The sequence below is a fragment of the Chanos chanos genome, chromosome 3, assembly GCF_902362185.1.
Source record: "Chanos chanos chromosome 3, fChaCha1.1, whole genome shotgun sequence".
Classification (NCBI taxonomy): domain Eukaryota; kingdom Metazoa; phylum Chordata; class Actinopteri; order Gonorynchiformes; family Chanidae; genus Chanos; species Chanos chanos.
Genome location: NC_044497.1, coordinates 9,065,653 through 9,093,438, shown reverse-complemented (window position 1 = coordinate 9,093,438; position 27,786 = coordinate 9,065,653). Strand labels below are relative to the sequence as shown.

General features: G+C 38.7%; 3 protein-coding genes across 4 annotated transcripts; all 3 read left to right on the top strand.

The window, feature by feature from the left end:
- Nucleotides 1–3,196: 3,196 nt before the first annotated feature.
- commd3 (COMM domain containing 3) lies at nucleotides 3,197–6,567 on the top strand. 2 transcript variants are annotated; one of them, XM_030768765.1, is made up of 8 exons: nucleotides 3,197–3,332; nucleotides 3,827–3,938; nucleotides 4,058–4,121; nucleotides 4,232–4,266; nucleotides 4,459–4,519; nucleotides 4,607–4,663; nucleotides 4,750–4,815; nucleotides 6,320–6,567. In XM_030768765.1, the coding sequence occupies exons 1-8, from the start codon at nucleotides 3,197–3,199 to the stop codon at nucleotides 6,377–6,379; spliced, it is 591 nt and encodes a 196-aa protein (XP_030624625.1). In that variant the 3' UTR covers nucleotides 6,380–6,567. The 2 variants fall into 2 exon arrangements, with proteins under 2 accessions (XP_030624625.1, XP_030624624.1); XM_030768764.1 differs by having other exon boundaries at nucleotides 4,058–4,157; nucleotides 4,220–4,266.
- Nucleotides 6,568–7,667: 1,100 nt separating this feature from the next.
- bmi1a (bmi1 polycomb ring finger oncogene 1a) lies at nucleotides 7,668–13,466 on the top strand. The gene is made up of 10 exons (XM_030768762.1): nucleotides 7,668–7,751; nucleotides 10,848–10,979; nucleotides 11,139–11,235; nucleotides 11,611–11,666; nucleotides 11,762–11,812; nucleotides 12,002–12,106; nucleotides 12,345–12,394; nucleotides 12,508–12,606; nucleotides 12,825–12,905; nucleotides 13,146–13,466. Exons 2-10 carry the CDS (start codon nucleotides 10,868–10,870, stop codon nucleotides 13,464–13,466), a joined length of 972 nt encoding a protein of 323 aa, XP_030624622.1. The 5' UTR covers nucleotides 7,668–7,751; nucleotides 10,848–10,867.
- Nucleotides 13,467–17,931: 4,465 nt separating this feature from the next.
- On the top strand, nucleotides 17,932–23,248 carry spag6 (sperm associated antigen 6). The gene is made up of 11 exons (XM_030769745.1): nucleotides 17,932–17,956; nucleotides 18,339–18,434; nucleotides 19,290–19,456; nucleotides 20,264–20,447; nucleotides 20,830–21,035; nucleotides 21,168–21,341; nucleotides 21,703–21,855; nucleotides 22,314–22,505; nucleotides 22,588–22,704; nucleotides 22,849–22,994; nucleotides 23,185–23,248. The coding sequence occupies exons 1-11, from the start codon at nucleotides 17,932–17,934 to the stop codon at nucleotides 23,246–23,248; spliced, it is 1,524 nt and encodes a 507-aa protein (XP_030625605.1).
- Nucleotides 23,249–27,786: the final 4,538 nt, after the last annotated feature.

The following is a 27,786-nucleotide window of genomic DNA, read 5'->3' as shown; positions in this document are numbered from 1 at the left end:
AAGATGAAGAAATAGAAGTAGAAGATTGTGTTGTATTTATCTTTGAGATGGAGGGTGGGTGTTTGTCAGAAGCAAGGTTACATCACAGGTCGACATGAATGCCAGCAAATGAAAAAAAAATTTTTGTGGGACTACTTTAAGTCATAGCCGAAGTGTTCTGTTTGCTTCGTTCCGAATAATTTATCGCCAAAGATACTGACAGCTTCAGCATTATAAGCGAAAATCAGATATTGCTACAAGCTTAACATTAAGGAATGGAAGATCATTTCCATCATTTCTTTCTGATTTAGAATGAATGGACTTCCTACTCTTTCTAATATTCCTTGTAATATGTAATCCTTCGACACTGAAACATTTTATGAAACCGAAGAGATGTCATAGACAAATACCCTAAAACATTAGATAAAAATGACAAGCCGCTTGACGCTGTTTCTGTCGACACACACACGACCACATTTTATTGATAAAGGCCTACACTGGCTCTGACAAATTGTGTTCAACACGTCATTTTACATCCTTAATAACATGCAGTCGTTCAAGATGTGACTTCCACAAAACGATGTCTTTGACTGAAAGTTGGATGCTGATGACAACTGGAGACATTTGCACTTGACAAATCACAGACTAGATATCGGTTAACATCTACAAAATCTCTATTGACAGAGCGATGTCGCAAATGTACATGTCTCATTTGAAAGTTTTTAGAAACGTGGCAAAACATAGCCTAATAGGAACATTGTAAATTGTAGAACGTCAAATTGAAAGTACAATACCGCAAGACGTCTCTCCAACTTAGCACTTGCCAAACATCAAAATAGATAAACAAGACAAAACACAGGAACCAATACAGGTTGTCAAGCCAAAGAGACCTATTCATTTCGAAACTAGACTACAGACTTGTTGATCCTCAACCGAGTTTTTCCTCTCTACAAAAAAAAACAACAACAACAACAAAAACCCTGTTAACAATCAGTTTCGACCATAACCTTTTGTTGTGCACTATGAATGACCGTCTTATGTGTCTGCTGAAATATGTGTGTTACTTACAGAGATAAACAGCTACAGCGAGGTAAATTATGTGATAGGACCCTTTTGCAGCCACAAGGTGAATTATTTAGTTCAGCCATTTTTTTAAGATAAAAACGTGTTTCAACTGAGAGGAAAGGAAAACAGGAAAAACTATGTAAATTTACCCGTATTTAAATACAGAGTTGCAATTTTCTGCAGGAGAGAAAGAGGTCACGGAGTGAAATTCACCTTTTAAGCACCTTCATAATTTTTCCGATGGCCCAAATGAGAACATCACGCCTTCTCAGTGCTAAAAAGTTATACGGAATTTTCGAACACTGAGTTTGTAATGTTAATTCCAGAATGTTAATTCCTGGTTACAGTCTCACAGCACATGCTCACAGGCTGTAGCGATAACACAGCCCTTACGTCAGAACCACAGCTGCTGGAATGTTAGGCCATGATGTAAATGATAGTCATGGCTTGCTGCTATACAGGTATAAATATAAGCATGATTAACATGCTTTGCAAGTGGAAGCAAAGACTCTGACCTATTGACCATCATGTTATGATCTTCTGGGTTGTTGTAGCCTCAAGCAGTCTGATGAAAGAAGGCAATAGTTTAGAATTCAGCATTTACGGATATCGTTTATCAGTTTCCCATTCCTTGCTTTCGCCTACAGAGTATGAGATGTAGCCTATATTTGAATGAAGTCCGAATAAATGGGACTTTACATATAGCCTATTCCAAAAATTTCGTTTAGTTCATTGTATGCCTATATCGCATGTAGAGTAGTCCATAATATACCGTTGTACGCAGCAAAGACAACGAGGATGTAACATTCATCTTATTTACAGTTTTATTGTTCTGGAATAACAAAGGGTTTATTAAAGAAAAATATATTTAGCATGCGCGTTTACACAGTCGAATAGCTACCACAAATCTAAATCAGTTCCATTCAAAATTAACTCTGTTTTATTGTTTCGCTTGAGATCAGAGATCATCCGTGGAAATCTTAAGGTGACGCTGTTGACAAGTTTGTCGGCCACGGTTAACATGTCGCACTTTGCCTGTTCCAAAAAATACCAAAGTATCTACAATGGCTCACCCTTACAACCCAGTAACCTGCATAAGTTAATACCCACAACACTGAATCTATTTGCACCGTAGAGGGGAGAATATTTCTTCAGTGGTCAATGCGTAAATGGTCAATATTTTCTTTAAATATGCTATAAATATTGTAGATATGACACAAAATACAAAGTGAAAAATCAAAAGATTTTCAACCAACACCCTATGCTACGTCTTAGGTCATGACAGTCCGCATCTATTTTAACTTTTATTTTGTCTGTTATTATTAAGCGATTTTAGAGTCCAGTGGATGGGGCCAGATAGCGATCACGCTACGGCAATTAAACATAGCCTACTTCACACTTTACAATCCCAGTGGGATTTATTTTCGTGTACATCATGCGGGAAAAAACGTCGATGGCGGAGACACTCGTTATTTCACAAGTGAAATGTAAGAAAACGGTGTTTAATATAGCCTACGAAATTATCAGAGTAAAGCGAACAACATTAAATTCTTAAGGTCGTATCACACACGGACCCATTCCTTCGCCGGTACTCTCTGTTATAGTTTATTTGTAAAGAGTCTTCAACAGATTCATTTTTGACATTTTAAGGCAATGTTTGACTCGAATCAGTGACATAACGGATTCAAAACCACCGAGATATTTATTGGGCTATTCTATTGATAAATGTAATTGTCTAGTGTAATCTGTGACATATAAAGATCCAAGCATGAGCATTACGAGCATCTGCACATGAAATCCATCACGCAATTTTTAGTTGACGCAGAAAGGGACAACCATATGCGAAACACAGTTAAAATGTTTATAAGCGCCTGTCGGCAAAAAGAGAGAGTTTGGAGTTTTTGAAAAGCCTTCTTGTGGTGTGTACCCTTTCAAAAAAGGCTACACCATTGCCTGCGCACAGCCGTTATCAGTGGTGTGGTCATCATGTAAGATCTGCGGCGACATCAGACTCAACAAGGTTCAAAACTTCATTCATTTTTCGGAGTAGCCCATGTTCCTCAGAGAACGCAGCAACCAATCTCTCATTTTTTCTGTCTCGATCAGCTGATCCATCACATGACTCGGTGCTGCTGCTTGTCCTCCTCACAAAATGGAGTTGTCAGAATCTGTTCTTAAAGGACTTCAGGCTTTGGGAGACCCGGTTAATTTTGACATGAACAAATTTACGACTCTCTCTGAGTTGGCATTCAGAGGTTTGCTTTCTTCAGAGTCAGAAGCTGTGTTAGGTAAGATGGCTGTTTCTTTGCTCTTTGTGTAGTGACTTCCGGTAGCCTGAGCTCACATCCCAGTTGCGAAGAAACCCGATAGTGTTGTCTGATGCTACAGCTGTGGTGACAGCATGGCTACATTTGTGCATATTAGAGAATTTATAACACATACGTGTACTGGATCCCTTCTAAACACGCTGGTTTGTCTTCCATATTCAATTAGATGTGAGACAACGTTTAGGCTAAGCTAGCTGAAAGGTTGCAGTATACCTCTCATAAGAGTGAGTTCCCATAACAAAGACACCAGCCTAATACGAGCGTCTCATTGAGCACTCTAACGGAATCTACTTTGTTGTTATGGACACAAATGTTATTTGTGTATCGTGTGAGCGAGAAAGGCACGTGCATGAGCCAGCAACCCGCCTCTCCACCCCCATACTCCGTTGTAATGTAGCCCATACATAGACGAGCGTAGTAATGATATTGGAAAATTGCTTTGTTTTCCTTTTTAGATCACCCAGATTTGAAACAGATCGATCCAATTGTCCTGAAGCACTGCCATATTGCACTTACCACCTTCATCCTGGAAAGTGTTAAGCAGAATGCAGACAAATCTACTGTAAGGTAATGGACTGTATACCTATAAAACTGTGCTGCCCGTCTGAAGAAAGTGTCTGTATTTTAATGTGTTCTGAGCACAGGCATGGTTTTGCCCCAAATGTTTATTTTACCTGTTGTTCCAGTTCCTGTCTTGAAGATGTCAGATTTGACACTGAGAGAGCAGATGCACTCTGTACATTATACCAGGTGAAATATGGTTATCTAAAGTTGATTTTCCAATTGATGGTTTATGGTAAATTTGGTTTTATATAGCATTGTTATTGTAACTCATTTTGTAATGCCACTGTTCCTTGAAGCAAAACAAAACAGATCTGGAGAACTTGTTGTCAAGGTAAGTAATCTTAACATTTTCTGCCTCAGTTTAATATTATAATTATTGAGTTAAATAGCAGGTTTTGGACAGCAAAGGTTTTTACATGTGTTTTTCATTAGCTGCTCTTTTACAATGTAGGGTGTGATCATAGCATTGACTACTACTGGTGGTGATCATGAGATGACTGTATTCCTCTTGTTTCTCTTTTAGTATTGATAAATGCCCCCCTCATATAACTGATGTTTCTTGGCGCCTTGAGTACTGCATGAAGGTATTTTGTTTGTTAGACTTTGGTCAAGTTATATTTTCTGTTTTGTCTCTTAAGTAACACCTGTTAATTCTGTTTTTCTTATGTTAGAATGCCCATGTACACAAAGTCAACCAGCCATCCTACTTGATCTCTTTCAGTGTTGAGGTATGTCACTTCTACAGGCCCTCTCTGCAGTACTGTTTGGATAACCTACCCCTTCTCCAATGATTAATTAGATGTTCCTTTTACAGAATGGAGACAATGGAAGATCATCAGAAGAAGAACTAAATTTTAGTTGTACAATGGAACAACTTCAGGTACTTACTTTCAACAGTTAGCACAACAAAAAAGAATGATTCAAAATGCTGAATAGAGAAAAAGTTTGCTACCTGGTACAGTGAATAAAACAGCATCAAAACAAAGTCCTCCAGAAATAAATCCACATTGTGGGTGTTTTATGCAAGCTATATAAATTGCAAAAATGGCCCTTTAAAATGCTGTATAATTTGGGGGGCGGTTGACCTATAATCTGTTGCATTAACTGTAAAATTGCACCACCGTGCTATGGTAAAATGGTATATGATATAAATTATTCTTTGCTATGTGAATAATAAGAATATTTTCCTATAATGTGTGATGTGTGAATTATGATGCATTGATTAGTCTTATAAAGTAAACCTGATTGCCTTAAATTTCAAACTTTGGACACAACTATGGGCAGAATAGTCCTAGATTGAAATACTTAACTACACAGGGAAATGCAAGCACTCTTAAATATCAATCGGTGTTAGTTTCATTGAAGTTTTTATATATATATACTGAAATCTTTTTGCAACTCCTTTGGTGCCACCTGAGTAATGTTTTTTCGTAAAATGAGCTTAAATTAAAAAGTGGGGGAAAAGGAATTTTGTACTTCCCTACAAATGTGGTTGTTTGAAAAATAGGCCTTTCATTCAGAGGTTATTACATTGCCACTGTGGACAAAACCTCCAGATCTAGGTCTCCCTATCTCTGAATTCAAATTGTTTGTGATAAATCCGTGAAGCTCTTTCAGGGTAAAGTCCATTTGCTGCTCTATTGTCCTTACCATTATACAATTAGTGTTTTTACGTCTTCTGTTTGTCTTTGGGGTTACACAAAGGTGAAATGTCCGAAACTTGCCGAGGCTACTCTCAGCCAATCAAGTCAAGATGTGTCAATATGAAAGATATCAAAACCAACATAATCTATTATTTTGTTCAAGCGTCTGATTGTGAATTCAAGAAAACCGGGCTTGGTGCATTAAAGCGGTGAGCTAAAAGAAAACGGCAAAGGGCGGCAATTGTATAACCGCTCGTGTTACAGCAATAAACCGTCACATTTCTTCTCACCGTTCTTGCACATTCACATGTACCACACATATTGACGGACGTTCAGATTAAGCCTTGTAAAAAACGACATGGCATGCCTTAATTTAAAATACTTGACAAACAAAGTGTAATTGTCTGCTGTCTGATTTTCAACGTTTTTCTTGCCTTCTGATAGATTTGGCCAAAAGAGAGACCTTAATCTCATTCATTAGGTTATATCGCGTAATTCTAACAGGTTGTCATAGTAATGTTAATTCGGTGAAACATTGTCTTGATATGGCACACCTACGTTTAGTCAGTATTCGGGTCATTGCAGCCTGCTTGTGTTCATACCGACTCTATCTATACAACATTGCATAGTTTACGTTATGGTATCGTCTTTGTAAAATCAAGTTATTTCTGTACATAGACTATACACTTAACCTGAGAGGTGGCCCTTGTAGAGTGAATACGTTGTTTTAACTCTATGTAGGATTTGGTGGGGAAAATGAAAGACGCTGCAAAGAGTATCGAGAAAGCCATGCAGCTGTGAGGCCACCCGCTGTTGAGGACTCCCGGAGAGGATCGGTGTGATAGATTTGGCACGTGACTTCATCCATCCTGTGCTGAAGTGCACCGAAGTCCGGTTTGCGCTGGATTGTCGATACACACTGCATCTTTTCACATTGAATTGGCGATTTTGTAACTGTTGATTAACATAATGTCCATTTACTTCATGAGTGTCTTACTTGTTTCACAATAAAACGATTTAATGAAACATCGATATTGCTTTGTTGATTTCAAATGAATCGGCTGGTTGACCTACCTTATAAGTGTTTCAATCTCAAAGCGCAAACGCTTAAAAGTCGATTTGTATACTGAAAAATACAACAGACGGATGTCTTATGCCCGTTCGTTTTAACGGACATGTCCCGAAGACAGTTTCGAGCTCTAGATATTTACGTAAATAATGGATTAATTCTAAGATCCTATATGCAATCCAGAGCACCGGTTTAAATAGTGTTTGAAAGTCCTCTGCCAATTTAGAGGAAAGAAAAAGCTTAATCTTTAGTGTTATGCAAGACAGACGATATGAACTCATACATAATTCTACCCACGGCAACTATAGCAGCTTAATTGAATGCAAGTATGTCCGCGGAAGATTTGTGTTTGGCTGAAAAGACAAATAATTCAACATCTAGTCTGTGGCTACCTTCAACATATTCCCCTCTACTTGAATACAAAACGAAGACTGACAAATTAATAAAACGATTAACTTTAAGAGACCGTGGTAAGAAAGATTTACACCTGTTTTAAAGTTTTCAACATATAAATGGAGACATAGGCTCCATAGGCATAACAGATGTTATGACAAAATATTCCATTAATTCAGATCAGTTAACCGAATGCGGAAGGCGGAGACTGTATTGCGGAGGCTAACTTGTTTGGAAAATAATTTTTTGTAATTTGCGAAGCGTAAATGGATTAACAGACTGTATACACCGACACTTATTCCCAGGCCACCCTTAAGGAATGAGATCACGTGATGCGCGGGGCGGTCGAACTACAAGCCATTTTGGGGACGGTGTCAGTTTCCACTGAGCCATCAGCGCAGCATTTTTCAAAGAGGCAGTCGTGGACTCAAGCTAACAGAAAACGCTATCCGACACTTCGGTTTGAACCAAGGAAGATCCCAATATAGGATCTATCATATCTGGGCAACAAAAACAGGCACTAGCTGGCTCCGAAAGACGTTTTTTCGCATGTAGAATGAGCCCTGCGCTGCCGTACTCTTATTGCAATTGACAGCGTCTGCAGCTCTTTTCAAGATGGCCGCTTGGCTCGTATTCATTCTCTGCTGATCGACTTCTAACTTTCATTGTCTAAACACCTCCAGTCTCCTCGAGTCGCTCCGGAGCTTCAAGGTGCGTATTATTCGATACAGTCTCTTATCAGTACATAGATTTTGTCTGGGTGCATAGTGTACATCTTTGTTTTTGTGTGCTTAAAATGGAGACGTGTTTCAGTTGATGCAGAGAGCTGGCTGTGGCTATCGCGTACAACAGAGAGCTTGAATGCGCACCGTTTTAAAAACAAGTTCTTTTTTAACATCTTCTCTGACATTATGGGTATCATCACATTGTAATGTGTCAGTCGCTATTTAATCTAATGCATCGTTAAATTTGCCAGACGTTTGGGAGTTAATTTAATGGTTTAATTATTTGTGAAAACCAAGGTGCTCTCAGATCTAGAAGCGGGACAGGTCAGATGTTTATGAGACTCTATTGTCAAAAGGGTATTCTGATCATTGCAAAGTTATACTATTGGCTAATATTATAGATTTGTGATCCCCAGAATGTTGCGAACCCATTAAGGTTGTTTTTGGCTTGATTATGTATTTTACATGAATTTTGTGAACTTAAATTCACACGGTCCTCTTGTTAGTGGCGCATCGAAATGATTCAGTGCACGTATACACCACACCAATTCTCTGCGTAATGTAAAAAATGAATTAACGAAGATTAACTATGTTGACTTTATGCAATTGTCAATTTAGCGAGAAGCTTTGCTTTACGTGGTCGTCATCTGGATATTGAAAAAATAACGAGGCTTCAGTGGTTGGATAAGTAGCCTAGACAAGACCCATGTTGAGTTTATATCGTCATGAATGTAACTCCCTTTCTCTTGGTTTATTTTTACAAAACATTTCCACCGATAACATGTAGGCTACCGTTGTCCATACAGTGGTAGTAATAATTAGGCTACTACTTGATCTATTGGTATCATTCTCTTGTCCTCGCCATGAAGACTGAACCGGTTCTATAAATGAGTCTAAGTGTCGATTTTGGCATTATCAAGAGTGAGGAAGTCCTCTTAGTCACCATGTTTTCCCCAGAAATGAGATGCTTTTGATTCGACCTAGATCATTTCATGGATCCCAATTATGGTTTATGACGGTGACCTTGTTGTAACTGACGGTGGAATAGACTTGTTTTGCTTGAAGTCGTGTGGGTCGACACACGACGTTTAATAGCCCTTGCGAAATTATTTGGTATTTGCGCCATGTGTATTGCTTTGATAGGCCTGGGAATGTGAAGTCCTGTTTATTCATCATTTTCAAAGTTCCAGAGTCTTTCTTTGGCCTGGACACGAGCATTTAGCGCAAGAGTACAGCATCACATTGAGCCGTCTGATTGGAAAGACTTGTTGGTTTACGCGGCTTGTCTGCAGCTGCTAGACACGGTGACGAGGCACGCTTGTCATGAAAACAGTAAGCCTTTAAAGCTGCCACTCTAACTGGTTTAGCAGTAGGCTAAACCATTCACTTGATCTGATGTCTGTACTGTTCTTTGACGTCTCTGTCTTGTTCTGAGGCACAAATATGTCAAGGAGACAACAGTCAGCTGTTACATTGCTTAATTGTAACTGTTATGATGGTGCACTGTATCGCCATAATGATACATGATTCGGTTATGTTTCAGTGACATGTGGCCAGTGTGTTAGTCTTGACAAACGGCATAGTCGACAACGCAGCCTTAAATGCACCTTGTCTTGGAAGTCGGCTACCTATTTTTTTTTTTTTTGGCACAGTACCAGTTGCCCAACTATACGCCAGCATGTGCATACGCGGTGTCTGTCTAGAGATTTTTGCTTACCTACGACAGATAGGCTGGGAAGACATTGCTATTTTGGTAAGCCGTGTTGTCGTACAGAACGGATCAATTTTAAAATGGTATCCTATTAGTTAACAGACTGTATATCCAACCCATGCTGTAGCCTAGAGATGAAGTTCTCGGTAAGTATGTTTCGTGTACTGCCGGCTACATTCACGTCATATGTAACGACGTGCTTTAGTTTCAGGGATCTTGAGGACAGTATTTCCATCAGGTTATGTGAATGAAACATTTAAAGCGTCGTTGGCTGTTGGCATGACCTAGAAGTCAGTTCACGGAATGTGTTTTCTCACATTTCTCACTAATCAAGGTGCACACAAAAAACGTATGCACCACGGGTTGAGGCTATATGGCGATATTTGTGAGTTAGATTTAATTATTCATACACATTTGGATGTTTGGTGTGTAGACAGTTTATTTTGGATTGATCGCAGACTTGTAGTCTGGAGCAGTGTGGACGCCGTAAATTTGTTTCGAAATCTGGAACCTGGCCGTATAGCTCATGGTAGTCCAACACATGATTTTAGTAGGTTAGAGGCGTGATAGAATGCGTCTTAGAAAGGAAATATGACCAACAGGTTGCTACATCTCGATACTATCTTCTACATGTCGAGCATACTTGAAAGCTTGAGCAGTGCCAAGATCGTCATACCCATTTAATGCAAAGAATATTTGCAAAGAATAATTGTCTTGGTGTTTGCTGAGACTGCATAATCACAAAGTGTTGTTTTTCCACATAGCCTATTCGCTCGAGATCTCTTGTATAACGGTCACTTTTCCCTTGAGTTAAAATGATGTTTTTCATCCTTGCGGTGGCAACTCAGTTCGGTAACACCTGCGCGATGTGTTTGTCTTAAAAAGTCATGACGTCTGCTCTCAAGTAGTACGTCTTAATTTTCTGTGCTTGGCACCTTGCCAAGTAGTACAACCGAAGTTGCCAGAGAAGCGTTGAGAATTTCCATTTGTTAATCATTTGAACGGAAATCAGAGTCGTTTCAATAATGTACGATGACTATCATTTATTAATATCGTATGACGTGTCGTATCAGGGCCGCTTGGAAGTATAGGCTATTATTTGCGGTGCTTGAAGTCATCCAGTTTTCAAGAGAATGGTACCGTCTGTTGAGCTTGCAGTTTTCATATTATTGGTGTTTAACGTGGTAGTCGTCATATCGCAAAGGTAAATATCTTTTACGGCGCCTACCTATGTGGAGTTGTTTTAATTAATTTCTCTGTGCTTGATGTGCGGCATTAAAGTTTTAGTTTGTCATCGGTGTTGCTCACTCTTGAGAATTTATTCGTTTTTCACATGGTTTTGTATAGTTCACATGCTTCATTTGTTTGCAGGACCGTCACATTATACAAAGATGCATCGCACAACAAGGATTAAGATTACAGAGCTGAATCCACATCTGATGTGCGTCTTGTGTGGTGGATATTTCATAGACGCTACCACCATCATAGAATGCTTGCATTCCTGTGAGTACTGTACAGTGAAATATTGGGTTTAAGCGTGGAAAAGTTGCATTATCTAATTAGCAGATTAATTTATGTATTTATCGTAAGTGCCACATATGTAATGGTTTGTGTGGCATTTTTGGACTGTAAGTAATGATGTGTTTTTTTTTTTATACCTAGTTTGTAAAATGTGCATTGTGCGTTACCTGGAGACCAGTAAGTATTGTCCCATATGTGATGTCCAGGTCCACAAGACAAAGCCTCTCCTCAACATTAGGTAACTTTAAGTTTTTATTCATTTGTTTATTTATTTTCCCTCAGATTTTCTTGTCTTGATATAGTTGATTCCAAAGTTAGCTCTAATTATGTAATACAGTGATGGTTTGTGCTTCTGTAATAAGGATAAAGTGGATAATTTTCAGTTAATTTGCGGTCACTCAGATCCTCAACTGAGTAAAGACTTAGAATTGATCTTTCTCTTTTTTTGAATTGATAAGTGCACATATGCTGTTTTAAAATACTTGGCAAAAATAGTTTCTGAAATTTTTCACGTTTAAGATTAGCAGAACTATTTATCTTCATGTTGAAGCCTTAAAATATGTAGAAAGTATCACAGGAAAAAAATCCTTAGAAAAGCACTGCTCTTTTTCAGATCTGACAAGACTTTGCAAGATATTGTGTACAAGCTGGTCCCTGGGCTCTTCAAAAGTAAGTGCAGTACTGTGAAAATGTCACTTTCTGTAATAACTACCCTGTCAGTGTCTTGGCTGTTGTGATTGAAAGATCCCTTTGGTGCTTTGCAGATGAAATGAAACGAAGGCGAGATTTCTATGCAGCACATCCGTCAGTCGATGGTACGTGAAATCCTATATATCACAGTGTAGTTTATCTAAACACTTCAGTCCTACACTTTGTACCGGAATCTTGGATTGCACTGTGAAGTTGTACGTGTTTTTACATTTCTTCTTCTTCTTCTTCTTCTTCTTCCCCTTCTTCTTCCTCTCCTTCTTTCTTTCTTTCTTTCTTCTTTTTTTTTTTTAAAGCGTCAAATGGTTCAAATGAGGATCGTGGGGAAGTTGCAGATGAAGAAAAAAGAATAATCACAGATGATGAGATTATCAGTCTCTCCATTGAGTTTTTTGATCCCAAGTATGCTCTTCAGTAACCTTTTGTATATTATATGTCTTACACAGCTGTTTTAAGTCGAGATCTACTGTGGTGTAGTGATTAGCTTGTGCATAATTCTTTAAAAACCTCTTTTTTTTTTTTTTTTTTTTTTGGAGTTTCATGTTTTGTGACTTTTAGTTCTATTTCTTATCCCTCACATTTTAAAATTGTTGTCCCGACAAAGAAAAGACTTAGTTATGTGATTCTGCTCTCAACTGCACAGGGCCAAGCACCAAGGCAATGCGGAAGAGACACAAACTAAAGAAGAGGTAACTGAACAATAAGCGAAAACTTGTCGAAGTCACAAATTCCCTATGTTATATTTTTCTTTGTATTTTTTTCTGTTCCTGTAATGAATTCATTTTAAAAAATATATTTGTAGGTGAATAACAAGAGATATTTGCAATGCCCTGCGGCTATGACTGTGATGCATTTGAGGAAATTTCTCAGAAGCAAGATGGACATACCTTGTACTTTCCAGGTAGTTTGATTTCAGCAAGTGATACTGAAAAATCTTAGATGTTCCTTTGTTGAACTAATTGTGACATTTTGGTTACTTTGTAAAGGCTGTAAATCTATTTCATGTTGTTATGGCTATGTTGTCATAAAGTGTGGATGATAACGGATGATTTAAAACTAAATGTAGATGTTATGTACAACACATGTGATATATGTATGTTTATGTGTCACTTAACCTAGATTGAAGTAATGTATGAGGATGAGCCTTTGAAAGATTACTACACGTTAATGGACATCGCCTACATCTATACCTGGAGAAGGGTAAGTTGTATAAATGAATATCAAATGCCAATCACCTAACTTGTGTTTCTCCCCCAAATATTTTATAGTTTGTAATAGGCTCTCTCGTTGTAAGATTAAGCTGTCACCTTAAAAGACTTTGATATTAAAACCTGGTTATCAACAGTTTGGTTTCCTTTAACTGAGTTTATGTATTTAAAAAATGTTGTCAGTTATTTTCATATAAAAAAATCTTGCTTTGCTTAATTCCCCTTTCCATAGAATGGTCCATTGCCCTTGAAATATCGTGTGCGACCCAGTTGTAAAAAGATGAAGATCAGCCATCCACAGGATGACCTAAACAGTGCCAACCGGTCCGAGAGTGACTCTGCAAGTGATAAGGCCAGCAGCCCAGCGGGGGTGGCATCGACGTCTTCACCGCTACCAAGTCCAAGCACGCCTGCGCAGTCCTCGCATTCCCATTTCCCCCACATCTCTAACCCTGTTAACGGCACGTCTATGACAAGTCCGAACAGGCAGTTCACCTTCGGTAACAAAGTGCGAAAGGCGTCACTGAACGGATCGTCCACATCTTCAGGATGATTGACTAATATCCCAAGCCAACGCCAGATAGCCAGCTACTACCACGCCAGCGTAGTTCCATCGTAGACGCCTTTTGCCATTACTCTAAATATATTACTCGCGTAAATTTAATGTAGTGAAAGTGACACATTTCTTCTGGAACATTGCTGGAATTTGTATGTTTATGCTGGAGCGGTAACTTTGGCTGCGGTGCTTAAACGCAGAAAGATTTGAATGGCGGTTGTGGTATTTACTGAAGAGCTACGGAAAAGCTACGATTTGTTTGCAGAAATGACTGAATATATTCTTTTATATATATTTTTTTCTTTCGGTCTAGATTTTCCAAAACAAATTGAAATGTTATGTGTTGCTTGTATTTTAAGTGTGCATCATAATGTTCTTTAAAAGCATGATAAAGACTCATACTTTGATTTTTAGTTTGCCGATTTAAAAGTCATTTAACATTCCTGGATTATTAGGCTGGCATTTTAAATTGTTGCAAAGTTGCATTATTGTGTAATTTAAAAGAAAATGCTCTAATAGACATCTGTGTTTGGACAAATGGAAGGTGGAATAAATTTGACGCAAACCTGTTGTCAGCATACTGAAATATCTAAAACAATGCAAACTTCAGTTGCGCATGTGATTCGCTTTTTTCAGTCGAGCCTGTTCATCGCGTTTGTAAGACGGTAAGACTTCAGTTAATGAAGCCGGGCTCAAACCCGTGTATATAGCCAGATATATGCATATTTAATAGGCGGTGACAAGTATAGTACACCGATCTATGACTGAAAGAGAGGAATAGGCTACTGTTTATCTTGTATCAACTCATCGTTTCATAGCCGACAAATGTTTTGATGTCTTCAGTGTTCTACATATTTGTATCGGTCAGTTGTATGGACAACTATTGTATTGTGACAGTTGCACAGTATAAAACATCTAAATAAAACATTTTACACTTTGACAACGACTTCCATTTTCCTTGGTTGTCCTTTATTTTGTAATCCGTGCATTCCACCTGGAAAGTGTGAGGTGCCGACAACCTGTCGTCTAGACCAGCTTCTGTTTTGGGGTTGCTATGGATTTTCTCATGGATCTGAAGAATATAACGACTGTTTTGTAACCCCAATCGCATTTTAACTGTTTGCCAATTTAAAGCCATGCCATTGTGTTTAAATGGGTTTACCCATGTTTCTCTATTGCAAAGAAAGTGGTGCAGCCATGTTGGGTCAGTAAAACATTGCAAGCACGGGATTATAAGACTAATTTGTACAACATGAAGAGGTTTTTGCCCTCTTACAAGTTCTTAACTGAACAGCACAGATGAGGAAAAGTTGCAAAAAAAAGGAAAAGAAAGAAAAACAAACACACATACACACACACACGCAGGCTAGCAGTTTTTCATCTATCGAGGTTCAAAACTTTACCTGCGATATTTCATCTAACCTACGTCATAAAACGAAAACGACGACTCATTTTAATTTCATTACGTGGACTAGTTACGAACTTTAAGTGCACCCACAAACCCCCCCCCCCCCCCAAAAAAAAACCCGGAATGACCTTTTTGAGTAATGAGCAGTCGGTTAATGACCCATACCAGTAGTAGCCTAATGATATAATGTCCACTTAAGCCTTTATTAACTCCACATTTATTAACAGCCCGTGTAATTATACATAGAATCAAACATTTTAGCCACTTTTAAGTCATTACAGTAGTACGCCTCGATAAATGTGGCAATAATGTTTCGCTGATTTAAGAACCGCCGGGTAGTCGTTCATGGACCTCTCATCCACAGTTTTAGGCTGTTGGCCCGTATATACACTTCATGCACATTTCGCTAAAAATCAGTCAGTTTGTATTTCCTTTTGAAGGCCTTATAGGCCTATTCACAATGTTCTCCTCAATGTGTGTGCCCTCACAAGCCATTTAAGCCTTCAAATGAAAATCACCAGACGCAGGTCTGTCTTCTGTTAAATTCTGTTCGACACAACTTTACACTGAAGTCTACCCGAGATTCAAATTCTTGTCTGGTTTATCAGTTTCTGTCGGGGTTATATCATTTTTCATCTGTACACTTTCTACAAGGGTTTTATACTTACACCCGCACCAGCGACTTTGGTTGGTATTTCACTTTATTATACGCCTCGTGGGAGGTTCTTAACAGTGAATTTCAGAAAGCTGTAAAAATGAAACAGTGAATAACTTGGAGAATATATCCTAATCTGTGATCAGAAAGTAATGGGATATACTGTTTGTAAAATCTATTCGCCAACTGTACGCGAGTAATGTTGAAACTGAAATCATATGACGATTGCAAATGATAACATCCCGCTCTTTGGCCAACATCACGTGGCTACCACTAAAGGCAATTTGTATTGTTAGGTGATTGCGTATTATCACAATAGAAGTAGCCTAGAAATATCTATCGTATCAAATTGAGACAAACCAGTAAATAACTGACCTATCGGACGTTGGCTACGACCTAGTCTGATACAGCTTTACAGCGGTCAGTGAGCCCTTACGGTCGTTTATACAGTTTATGAAATAAACAGAATTCAACAAAGCCCCTCTAAATTGTTTATGCCACAGAATATGCCATGGAAATAAATATGTGGATTATCTAATACTACAGTGCAAACTATTTAACAGATATAATATCATATTAACCATGCAGGGTAAAGATAACCATTTAATGTTTAGTGTTGTGCGACTGACCGTTAATAAACCTCACAAGCTGAAACATTCAAATCAAGGAATCGAAGAAGGTGCCTTCCTCACTGAAATATTTCAGAAAACTTTCCATAGAATTTTTTTGAGGTAAATAGTTTATAAGCATGACTATTTAAGCTGTAACTGTGGACTCTTTTTTTTTTTGCTCCACGCTCTCCCGACAGGCAACATGTGCTCTCCTATAATTCATAAATATTATATGGAGGCTAGTTGTCTAACATGAGCTGAAAACAAGAGCATATGATTATTATTAAATGACTTTTTAAACATTTGAGAACATTTTATAACACTTAGTTAATGAAGGAGTGGATCTTTATATGATCTGCAAAACCATGCGAGGTAACATAGTCTACTGATAAATAACAGCAAACAGTTAATGACAGTAAACGCTGCAAGTGAGTACTCTTGACTGTGGACGAATGAAATTTTTATATAGGCCATGGGGTCATACACACTTCAAAGCAGAAACTGTACAAGTGAAATTAAATCTCTCCGTGTGTAATACTGGAATGACAAGAGCTAAAATACAAAACTGGCGACCGTTAAGGGTACACGAGGGCCACGGACTATTTTTACGTTAGAGGCCTATTTCCATGTTTTCCTCTTTTTTTTTTTTTTGTTTGAGTGGGTCATTTGAAAGCTAAAACTTGTTTCAGTTTTCAGAGCAGGATTGACAGGCTGACTGGTAACATTAGCCCATTTAAACTGGCAAAATCTGACCCTCATAGCAATAACCAAGACCCATACGTTAAATTAATTTAAAAGCTAAAAATGTTTCCACAGAGGATCCAAGTCTTCATAATGTTCGACTAGCAAGTGCCTGTTCCTATTAATGATAGTTCAAGGGACTCACTACTGTGACAATGAAGTACCCCATTATGTAGTGACCAACATACGTAGCCTGAGAAAATAAACAGTTGAACAATCAAATGCCTAAAGAGTTTGTGCTGTTAGAGAAATACATTCAGACAGACTCGAGTTTTATCATTGTCTGGTATATTGCAAAAATCCAAGGGAAGGTTTGTGTTTTTTGAAGTCTGAAACTATTATATACATTGGCAAAAACAGAGTTTTCAGCGTGGCCTATTAAATTTATTTGATGCACACGTTCATCGAGCGTTAGACTACAATTTATCAGTTGCCCATAATAGATTAATTCTCGTAATCTTGACTAGTCGTTTCCTTTAAACCATTGAAGTCAAAGGTGTCCATAACGCCTTAATAATTTTAAACTGAAAATAAAACATTCCTCTTCGACAACTATCTTATGTTTCTCCACCACGGTTGTGAGTTGAAATTCTACTAAATATGCAACCAAGAACACGGGCGGAGGCAGCTGTTCGCATTAATTCACAGCTGCTCTATTTGCTGGCCTTGGCAGCTTGTATGCTTATTTTAATTTTCAAAGAATAATATTATCGTGGTTGTAAACCTGTTATATGTAGCCTACCATCCTTGTGCACATGGAAGCAGATGAGGTATTTGAATAAATGGCATCAACAACTGTCAAGAGAATGACAGATAATTACGATCTCTTTAACAAAGACGGCATACACAGCACACACCAAGTACCGTAGCGGTTATTACTTCCGGTTTGTTGCCAAGGCAACAGCCAAACGCCAACCCAAACTTAGAGCTTCGGTATACTCTCTTGTGCAGTATTTTGAATGATAAATCAACATTTTCCCCGCGTTGTCACAGAGATCTCACAAATAATTTGGGTTCGACTTTTATCTTTCATCTACATTTACAATTATGAGTCAGCGACACGTTTTACAAGGTAAGTAAATTTATATAATTTTTGATTGAGTCACCAACAGAGTAAGAAAGCATTTAAGCCCCGCCACATTCCAAGGAGTTTCGCTTAATGCCGTTCAGCTATTTATCTACATGTGGAGGTGGTTAGCTGCAAACACTTATACTATTGTACAATCGGTACCAACCATAGCCTGGTTGTAGGGAGCGTTTCCTAATTTAGTGGAAAGAGCTGCAGCTCCAGTTACTTATACTGAAGGAACAGCAAGGTACATGGACACTGTATTTAATACCTGCGGCCAATTAAGCTGATAACAAACACGCACCGAAAGCAGGGTGGTAGACCGAATGGATTTTTTAAAATTTAAATGTTCGATGCCTTTCTTGAACATTCCTTTCATTTGCAGTGTTTGAGCAATACCAGAAAGCAAGAACACAGTTTGTCCAGACTGTTGCTGAGCTTGCAACCAGGCCACAAAACATTGAAACTCTACAGAATGCAGGTAACTGACTGATACCTCGATAACTTGCTCACTAACGTGCTGCATATCTATGACAGGTATGGGCCTTGGTACCTCTGACGTCATTCCACTTTAGATAAAAAGGAAACCTATTTATCCAAACCCTCCAAAAGATGATTTCTTTTCTTTTCTTTTCTTTTCTTTTCTTTTCTTTTCTTTTCTTTTCTTTTCTTTTCTTGTTTCATTCTTTGTTTTCAAGTAAAAGACCACCATTCAAATGTTTCTTTCTTTAAGCAGACAAAGAAGATTTCTTTTCATGTTATGTTGTCTCAGAATTCAAATCAGATTTTTTTTTAAAAGCAACTACATATTATGCTAGAATGTGCAAGTTTATGATCACAAACCAGGTTTCCTAATTAGTGTTAGCCACTTTTTTCCATGAGTAGTGCTTGTATTCATGTGGTGCATCTTGCCAAAATGTGCTGTATATGCTGCTTGTGTTAATTAGTTATAAATTAAGATGTAACAGCGTGAACAAAAAGCATGCTTCCAGTCTTGTGTTCCAGTCAATTTCACCATTGTTAAAAAACAAACAAACAAACAAACAAACAAAACAAACAAACAAACAAATCTTTTTAAAATAAGACACGCAAGCTGACATTGACTGATAAAAGATCACATGAATCCTGATCACCAAAGGGGAAAAAAAATGCATAAACTCATGTAATTGCTAGTAGTTTATATTAGTCATTATTCTAACATAGCTGAAGATGTTAAAGTCTCAACTACTGTGGTTCAGGAATTAAAATCGGACTCATTTTTCTGGAGTCATTTGGCATCCACTGCTCTTGTTTTCTCCCCTCTCTCCTATACGCGCACACTTTCTTCTTGGCTTAGGTGTAATGTCCCTTCTGAGGCCTCTTCTGTTGGATGTTGTCCCAACTATTCAGCAGACAGCAGCTCTGGCTCTTGGAAGGCTTGCCAACTATAACGATGACCTGGCTGAGGCAGTTGTAAAGGGAGACATTCTGCCTCAGCTTGTGTATTCCCTGGCTGAGCAGAATGTAAGGCTTTCTTGAGCAGAATCCTTCAGCTTTAATTCAAATGAATGGCTTAGCCTTGCGGTGTTGAATGTACACACCTGTACTGCATTTTTCACGGTAATGTAATCATTCATTTGAAATAGAGAAAAATGTAAATGGATGCTGTTTTATTGTTTCTTTTTTTTTTTTTCAAAGACAAAACTCTAGAATAACAGTTACATGATTATGAAAAATGGTAAACATGAAAACTATTAAAACTGGAAATTTACTTGAACAATAGCCTATGTACTGACACATGCTAATAGAGCAGGAATACTGGTTTATAACTGTACATGGGTTTGTGTTGAGTCAGATAACAGATATCACAAAATGTTGCATCATTCACCATACATTTCCGGATTTATTCTAACTTGTGGCTTCTGGTTACATATGAACTCCTGTAAACTCCAGAAGAGGAACATAAACCATTGCTACTATTCACTATTTGGTTTAATCCCGATAAAGTTCAAAGTTCAAGTTTATATAGAGACCAGTATCACTATTTAAAGTCTCAAAGGGCTTTACATGCCCACAACAAAGAAAACAGGAATGTTGTATTTAAATTGAGTGGTTAATTCACCATCCACTGATTGACATGTCCCCATCATTGGGGAGTCTGCTACAATAACATTCCGGGGAAAGTATCTATGACCAGAATCAATCCACGGTTGTTTAGCATAAAGATTTTTTTATTCAGCATGGATTTTGTTTTCTTTTTGTGTGTGTCATTATGTAGTAATTTGTGTTCCTTGAAGATCAGTCAATCTTGATTTTGCCTCTGCTCATTAGCGCTTTTACAAGAAGGCAGCAGCATTTGTTCTGCGGGCTGTCGCCAAGCACTCCCCAGAGCTGGCCCAGGCTGTTGTGGATTGTGGGGCGTTGGATGCTCTGGTCACCTCCCTGGAGGAGTTTGATCCAGGGGTTAAAGAGGCTGCTGCGTGGGCGCTTGGCTACATCGCTCGACATAACGGACGTAAGGCCGCGTAAAACGTTGTGGACCCCCCTCTTATTAATGTCACCCCCTTCCCTCAGTAAGGCAAATGACCAACTATGATGATTAACAGTCATTACTATTTTCCCCCCTTGTTTTTGTATGAATGAATGTAATACTATACACAAGGGTAGGCAACCCTGCTTCTGAGGCCTGCTCTCATTTAGGATTTTGTTACAGTCATAATTCATCACACCTGATTGTACTATTTAGATCAGCTTAATTTGCTGATTTTTGGCCAAAGCCTGCATACCCTGTAGCCCTCTGGGAATAGAATTTCTTACTCTTCAGCTACAGTGCCATCTTATACTGTTCAATTAACATATTTATATGTTCTTACACAAGTCTGTCTTTTGCTGTTCAGAGCTGTCACAGGCAGTGGTAGATGCTGGGGCAGTTCCTCTGTTGGTGCTCTGTATTCAGGAACCTGAGATCGCCCTGAAGAGGATAGCTGCCTCCGCACTCAGTGACATTGCTAAGCACTCTCCAGAACTGGCCCAGACTGTGGTGGACACAGGAGCCGTTGCCCATCTGGCACAGATGATCCTGAATCCAGACGCCAAACTTAAGGTCAGGGAACTCCTTTTGATAAAGGCAAACATTAAAGTATGGAGGCCCTGCCTTTAGATGAAACTGCCGGGTCAGGGGTCGTTTTTATTTTCTCGCCGTTTTAAACGCCTGCGTTTTTTCCCCCCCTCGCAGAGACAAGTGTTTTCTGCCCTGAGCCAAATCTCAAAGCATTCCGTGGACCTGGCAGAAATGGTTGTGGAGGCTGAAATCTTCCCGGCTGTACTGGTTTGCCTCAAGGATCCAGATGAGTATGTGAGGAAGAACGTCACCACTCTGATGCGTGAGATCACAAAGCATACCCCTGAGGTATCTACCACACACACACACACACACACACAAAACACACCCACAAAATCATTTCAAGCTGCGTGGATAACACTGGAATCTTCACTTTGTCAGCTCACTGACACCCCAGAGTCCAATAACAAGGTTCAAATGCTTCTTTCCACTTTTACCCTCAGCCCAGAAGACAGTCTGTCTGTTATTTATCACCCTTAAGACACACACACACACACACACACACACACACACCTCAGACTTAAAAAGCACACACTTACTATCATCCAGTGTTGCAATCATGTCAGTACACTTGTTAAATTCTTGTACGTGTCTGTGCTCCCTGTCAATATGTCACGCACATGTGCGTTTTTGTCTGTTGCCTGATCAGTTGTCCCAGATGATAGTGAATGCAGGCGGCATAGCAGCTGTGGTTGACTACCTTGGGGACTCAAAGGGGAGTGTACGCTTGCCTGGGATAATGATGCTGGGATATGTGGCAGCTCATTCAGAGAACCTTGCCATGGCTGTCATTGTGTCTAAGGTCTGAAAGCAGCATATCTGTTTTTGAGCTGTGTTGCAATGAGGCATGCATCCCAATACAAATTATTTGCTTAATAAAAAAAAAGAAAAAAAAAAGAAAAAGATATTTTGTTGAAACACGTAAAATCTCAAGCTCATTTCAAATCCCAGATCAAACGAAGCATGTTTTTTATTTTCCCCTCAAGTTCAACACAGGCCTGAACGCTCAGGATTATTTTCAGTTTAAAAGCAAGTTCCCTCAATATGATGAGACCCATCTGTTTCCACTATTGTGGTTGTGGGTTTTTTTGTCTGTTTTATTTCTATGTTTATAGAGCTTTGAAAACTTGGAAACGTTCAAAATTGAGAGAAGATTTACTATTACCTTCGTCAGCTGTTTATTTTTCTCCCTGCCCTTATTTGTCAATATGGACACATTTGTCTCCCTGTCTTTCTGTCATTGGGCTTCCACTCCTGAAGGGGGTGCCACAGCTGGCCATCTGCTTGGTGGATGAGCCAGAGGATCACATCAAGGCAGCCACAGCCTGGTCGTTGGGACAGATAGGTCGGCATACTCCAGAGCACGCACGGGCAGTGGCTGTGGCCAATGTTCTGCCCAAACTGCTCGGTCTCTATCTGGACACAGAGAGTTCAGAGGACCTGCAGGTCAAGGTGAGGGTCACGTTCACTGTGAACTGGAGCCCAGAATGACAACAACAGCCATAACAAACTGTTTCCCGCTCAATCGATGCAGGCTAAGAAGGCCTTGAAGAGCATTCTTCAGAAGTGCACTTATCTACCTGCCCTGGAGCCACTGCTGTACGAAGCACCGAGTAACATCCTTAAACACGTGATCTGCCAGTTCAGCAAGGTAGCTCCCTACAGTGTCATTATGTTTTAAGCAAGTGACAGAAACCAAGAGATTTCAATGGCCTACAATCGCAATGTCTAAAAAACAAAAAATCCGACTGAAGCGCCCACAATGCGTTGTTCTCCTTATCCTGTATTTCTGAAGGTCCTGCCACACGACAGCAAAGCACGACGGCTGTTTGTCACCAGCGGGGGTCTAAAGAAAGTGCAGGAGATCAAAGCAGAACCCGGCTCAGCGATTCAAGAGTACATTAACGCCATAAACAACTGCTACCCTGAGGAGATAGTCAGGTTCATACTAAGTCACTCTGCACTCTGTTTCACTGTTACCACCTTTAAACAAAGAATGTGTCAGTGTGTAATCTGAAAATAGATCTTAAAAAATGATTTTGAAGAAATTCAAATCAATTTCTAGCCCACTTTTAAATGTTTGATATAATTTCGCTATGAGTGTACGCTCTTGAAAATTCTCTCATTCCAGGTACTATTCCCCTGGATATTCAGAGGCCCTGCTGGAGAGGGTGGAAACCTATCAGCCGGTCTAACACAGCAAACAGCTGATTTTACAGCGAAGGACCACTTTCATAGTCAAGTCATTTGTTACTGCAATCACTATATCCTCCCTCGACTTTACATGGTGTAAATTAAAAATGCTATGCTACTGGATTGCATTGTATGTACCTTTACTAATGCAACCTGCTGAATTGTGAGAAGGTGTATTTGTTGTATTTTATTATTTAGCTGTATTTGTGAATGTTTAGACTTCAGTGAAGTTTATTTTATTTGCATAATTATGACACAAATTTGCTCTCACCCGTAATGAAACAGTTCATTTTTTCGTGTAGGCCCACTAGGTAACAAAATCGTTATTTCAAACAGGCTGCTTTCTATTTTTAACATAGAACCATGATAAGTATCTTCGCAGTCCTTTTTTGGTGGAGCGGGTATATCTTTAAACACGAACAATGGTGAAGTAAACGAAGAAAGAAACAGCGCAGTAACTCAGTGAACGTCAAACAGTGCGTCCTCTGAGATCATGTAAATTGGACGACCATTTTGGCTCATCGTGCTCTTTGTATTCCTTTTCCACTCTTTACTACCCCCTGCCGTCGGATCTGTCATTAAATTTGCCGATTATTGAACAGCTGTAGAACACATGGCAACCGCCCCCCCCCTTTGTTTATTGTTCCCGGTCTGGTTTTCCTCAGCTTTGTCAGTTCTCGTTTTTTTCATTTTTTTTCTTTTTCCTTGCTCAAGATAATTCTTAATTCATACCGACTTACTGTTAAGAATTCGGACAACGTTAATATTAACGAAAACGCGATTCACACAGCAAGAGATATCTTACTCTGAAGACGAGATTGAAAGGATTTGAATTTATCTGCATAAATAATAGGCTGTTGCGTTCTGTATTAATCTCGCAAATTTTCAGTATAAGTCTCCATTGCCCTGAAATATTTCTTCCAGTCATGTTTGTGACACACAATTCGCCTAGTCGCTCATTTTTAATAAAAATAATATAAACGATTTAAGAAACGATTGAACGTGTGTAATGAAGTCCACAAAGAAACAAAAAGCTTATCAGAGCGACTCACAACCGATGCCGAGAGGAGGGGAGTCTTGAAGTAATTAGCGCTTGTCCCTAAACCGCAGCTTTTAACCGCAGCTTTTGCTATGCCGTTTATCGATGGTCTCTTTATAAGTCTTGTTTCACCACTGAAACATTTTAAAACACTTTTTCTAATGATCTGTTTTCTTTATGTATAGGGTCACTGCCGTTAATATGTGGGCATCCCCTGCATTAATGACGGAGGAGGTTTTGAAATAATTGGTCCCTCGCGGCCTTGTTATGCTGATAAACTCACAATTCATACTTTATATTTTATCGAAGGATTACCGCACTCTACATATTAATAGCACAATTTGCGAACCACAGGTCAATGCAAGCACACTATCTAGAATTTAGTCTGGTCCGTTAAATGAACATTTTGTGCTTTACTGAGCATAAATTGCTAAATTCTAATAGAAAACTACGTTCACGAGCCGACCGTTACCGGGACTCAGGACTAGGGCTTTTTTTTTTTTTACACCATATTCTTTTCAAGAGCAAAAATATAAAGAATGACCTTTATATCAGATCTTGAGTATGATGTCATGCCAGTTGCACATGATTCGTTTTTTTTCTTTTACATTTGGGTTGGTGTCAGTTAGGTTGTAATGTACCCTTTTGTAACCATGAAATGCAAACAGGTGCGTTCAAAATTGCAAGGTTTCTCTGCGAATTAATCGCGAAGCAGGAGTACCACATGATTTGACCTTCAGTAGAACTTATTTAATGAAAATAGGATTGTCAGTTTACAAAATAAGTGATTTGGTAAATTAAAATTATTTCTGAAACCCCTTAGAATAAATGAAAAGCTTTAGAAATTATGCCTTGATCGTGTTTCAGAGGACAAACAACAATGCAAAGTTTTTCCCCCATGACAGACATGCTTTCAGGCAGTTAATATGCTCAGAACTCAAGTGTGCCTGCAAATTCTGCTTTATATTTCAATTAATTGTGTGGTGACAAGGTCAGATAGACATATATTTTAAAAAGTCTATCATATTGGTATCATATATTACAAAAAAAAAAAAAACCCAAACAAACAAAAATGTATTTTAAAAAGAAATCACAGGGAAAAATCCAAGAGTTTCACTATCACCAAGAATTCACAAAGAAACTTCTAGTGACTCAAATGGCATCATATGGTGTGCTAAAAAAAAAAAACTATGTGGTATGGTAAAAAAGCTTTTGTCAACACAATTCTCTTCATCTCTAAACATGAAAGAAGATGGCTGTCAGTGAGAGGTATTTCCAGCCAACCTAATCATCCACTTTGGCCTCGGGCATCTCCAACCGAAACCCACCGACAGTCCACTTCCACTTCCACTCCCATTTATCACCTTGTCATGCAGCAAAAAAAAAAAAAAAAAACCCTCACATCAGCAGTTAACAACCCAGAAAAATATAAACTACAAGTGGTGTGACTGACTGTCCAGTTGGACTATATCCGTTGACTAGGTCAACACATGCCGCTACTGAGCAGGTCACCGATGCTTTGTTCATGCATCACCTGTAAACTTCCATTCTTCTTGCAACTTGACAAGAACCTCTGCATCATTGGCTTTGAAGTTCGTGAAGGATCCTGATACAAAAACAACCAATCAGTCAGCTTCTGTCAGTAGGCCCGTTAGATGGACTGCAAGCTTTCACCTCAGAACCCCTCTGTTCCTTTGCCTTAAAAGGAAAAAAAAAAAAAAGCCAGAGTAAACAAGCACCATATATTTCAGCACAAACTGACCGCACTATTTAGAATCAATCTTAAATTCCAAAAAGCTCAATATATATATATATATATTTATACTGATGGGCAGTAAATAGTAATGTGAAAATAAATACACAAGGACTGTAGATGCAGTGATGGGAGATTTGATCATATGAGCAATGAATTGAGTTAAGTGAATATTCGAATTTCATAATTTCAAAGTCTTCTTTTTCTTTTTCTTTTTCTTTCTTTCTTTCTTTCTTTCTTTCTTTCTTTCTTTTTTTTGTCAGAGTCATTGATTTCTTTGCTGCCTTCAAACTGTAGCTGAAGTGAAGAGAAAAGAAAAGGTGCGATATGTTTTAGTCTTGTTAAAGTGGCTTCAGATGTTGGCTTCAGACTATCTTACTCATCAAAAAGAAGTGAAACTTACAGTATATTTGTAAATAGCCTTCCCAATTAATACTATCATCAATAAACCATGATGAAGGCATGGACAGTCTCTACACATTACATTATAGACATTAGACATTACACCATAGATCTCCACACATTACATTACAGACATTAGGTTTCTCTGCCATTACATTATGCTTCTCTGATGCACTCATTTTAATTGCTGCAGAGTAAAATAATTAAGGATAATTATTTTGAAATTGTACATAAGTGGATGATTTCAAAGAAAATTATTTGCCACTATTCAAGGAGATGTAAGCTATTTTTGAGCAATTTTCCCACAGGTGAAAAAATGGAAACACACTTGGCATCATTGACTTCACAAACCTCAGCTCTTCCTGTGTGAAAACTGTCAACCATTGTCCATGGTGTGAATTTAAAAAAGCTACATTTGCAAACTGAGGGCACCAAAACTGACAAAATTAAAAGCACAACTTCTATTACATCACACTGTTGTTACTCGAATACCTCACATAAATTATAAAACACATTCTTTCTAAGATACGTTCGGCTACTGCTCTAATTCACTTTCATGTTCTTCAAAACCAGAAAGTCTTCTTGAAATCAATTATCAACTGTGCATCGAGAAATGTTACGGTGATCAAAACTGCCGCTCAAACCGTAATTATTAATAAATAAATACATTAATTAAAATTTATATTAAAATTCTGTGACAAAATCCTGCTGAGCTTCAAGTGGATATTTTTTTATGAGAAGTGAGTTGAGTTATCTGTCCGTGATTAATCTCGTAGTATTTGTGAAAAATTAATTTCTCTTACCGTTGAACATTCGATGGCGATTCTTTTGATGGCGAACATTTCCGTTACAGGTGCTCGGAGGAAGACACTCCCCCTCTTCTTCTCACCTGTGTTTGAGAACCCAGGGATAAGTCAGGAAAAGTGAGTGGCAAGGATTCGTTTAAGGCGACAAGGATGAGCGCACGAAAGATGCTCTTGTTAAGCCAAAGCCTCGCAACAGTTTGTGCCTTCGTCGTTTCTGTTCTCAAACCCACCGAGGGGAATCCGGGTAATGGTATGTATGAGTAACATTGCTGTAATAAAACACGTTTGGTTTGTATCGTGGACACTGTGAGCTGGACAGCGTTTCCAGACTTACGTTTAGCGATCTTTAATTGGTTTCTTACGTTGTCGGATTTTCACATATAACACCGTCTTAGTTCAGAGATGAGAACATTTACAAGACTGATCGTTTCTCTGTTTTGAAACTCAGCTGTTGTATAGGACTTGGGTACATGCCCTCAATGCTTCTTCTTTTTGCAGTTCATAATATGATGTCCCACTGGTATTTGGGGTGTTACAGCC

Bases quoted from the DNA above. Each gene is read 5' to 3' on its own strand.
- spag6 (XM_030769745.1), top strand. From the start codon at position 17,932: ATGAGTCAGCGACACGTTTTACAAG. The intron at 17,957-18,338 runs GTAAGTAAATTT...TTTCATTTGCAG, and splicing joins TCAGCGACACGTTTTACAAG to TGTTTGAGCAATACCAGAAA. The intron at 21,856-22,313 runs GTCTGAAAGCAG...CCACTCCTGAAG, and splicing joins TGGCTGTCATTGTGTCTAAG to GGGGTGCCACAGCTGGCCAT.
- commd3 (XM_030768764.1), top strand. From the start codon at position 3,197: ATGGAGTTGTCAGAATCTGTTCTTAAAGGACTTCAGGCTTTGGGAGAC. The intron at 4,267-4,458 runs GTAAGTAATCTT...TTTCTCTTTTAG, and splicing joins CTGGAGAACTTGTTGTCAAG to TATTGATAAATGCCCCCCTC. The intron at 4,664-4,749 runs GTATGTCACTTC...TTCCTTTTACAG, and splicing joins TGATCTCTTTCAGTGTTGAG to AATGGAGACAATGGAAGATC.
- bmi1a (XM_030768762.1), top strand. From the start codon at position 10,868: ATGCATCGCACAACAAGGATTAAGATTACAGAGCTGAATCCACATCTG. The intron at 12,107-12,344 runs AGTATGCTCTTC...GCTCTCAACTGC, and splicing joins CATTGAGTTTTTTGATCCCA to ACAGGGCCAAGCACCAAGGC. The intron at 12,395-12,507 runs GTAACTGAACAA...ATATATTTGTAG, and splicing joins AGACACAAACTAAAGAAGAG to GTGAATAACAAGAGATATTT.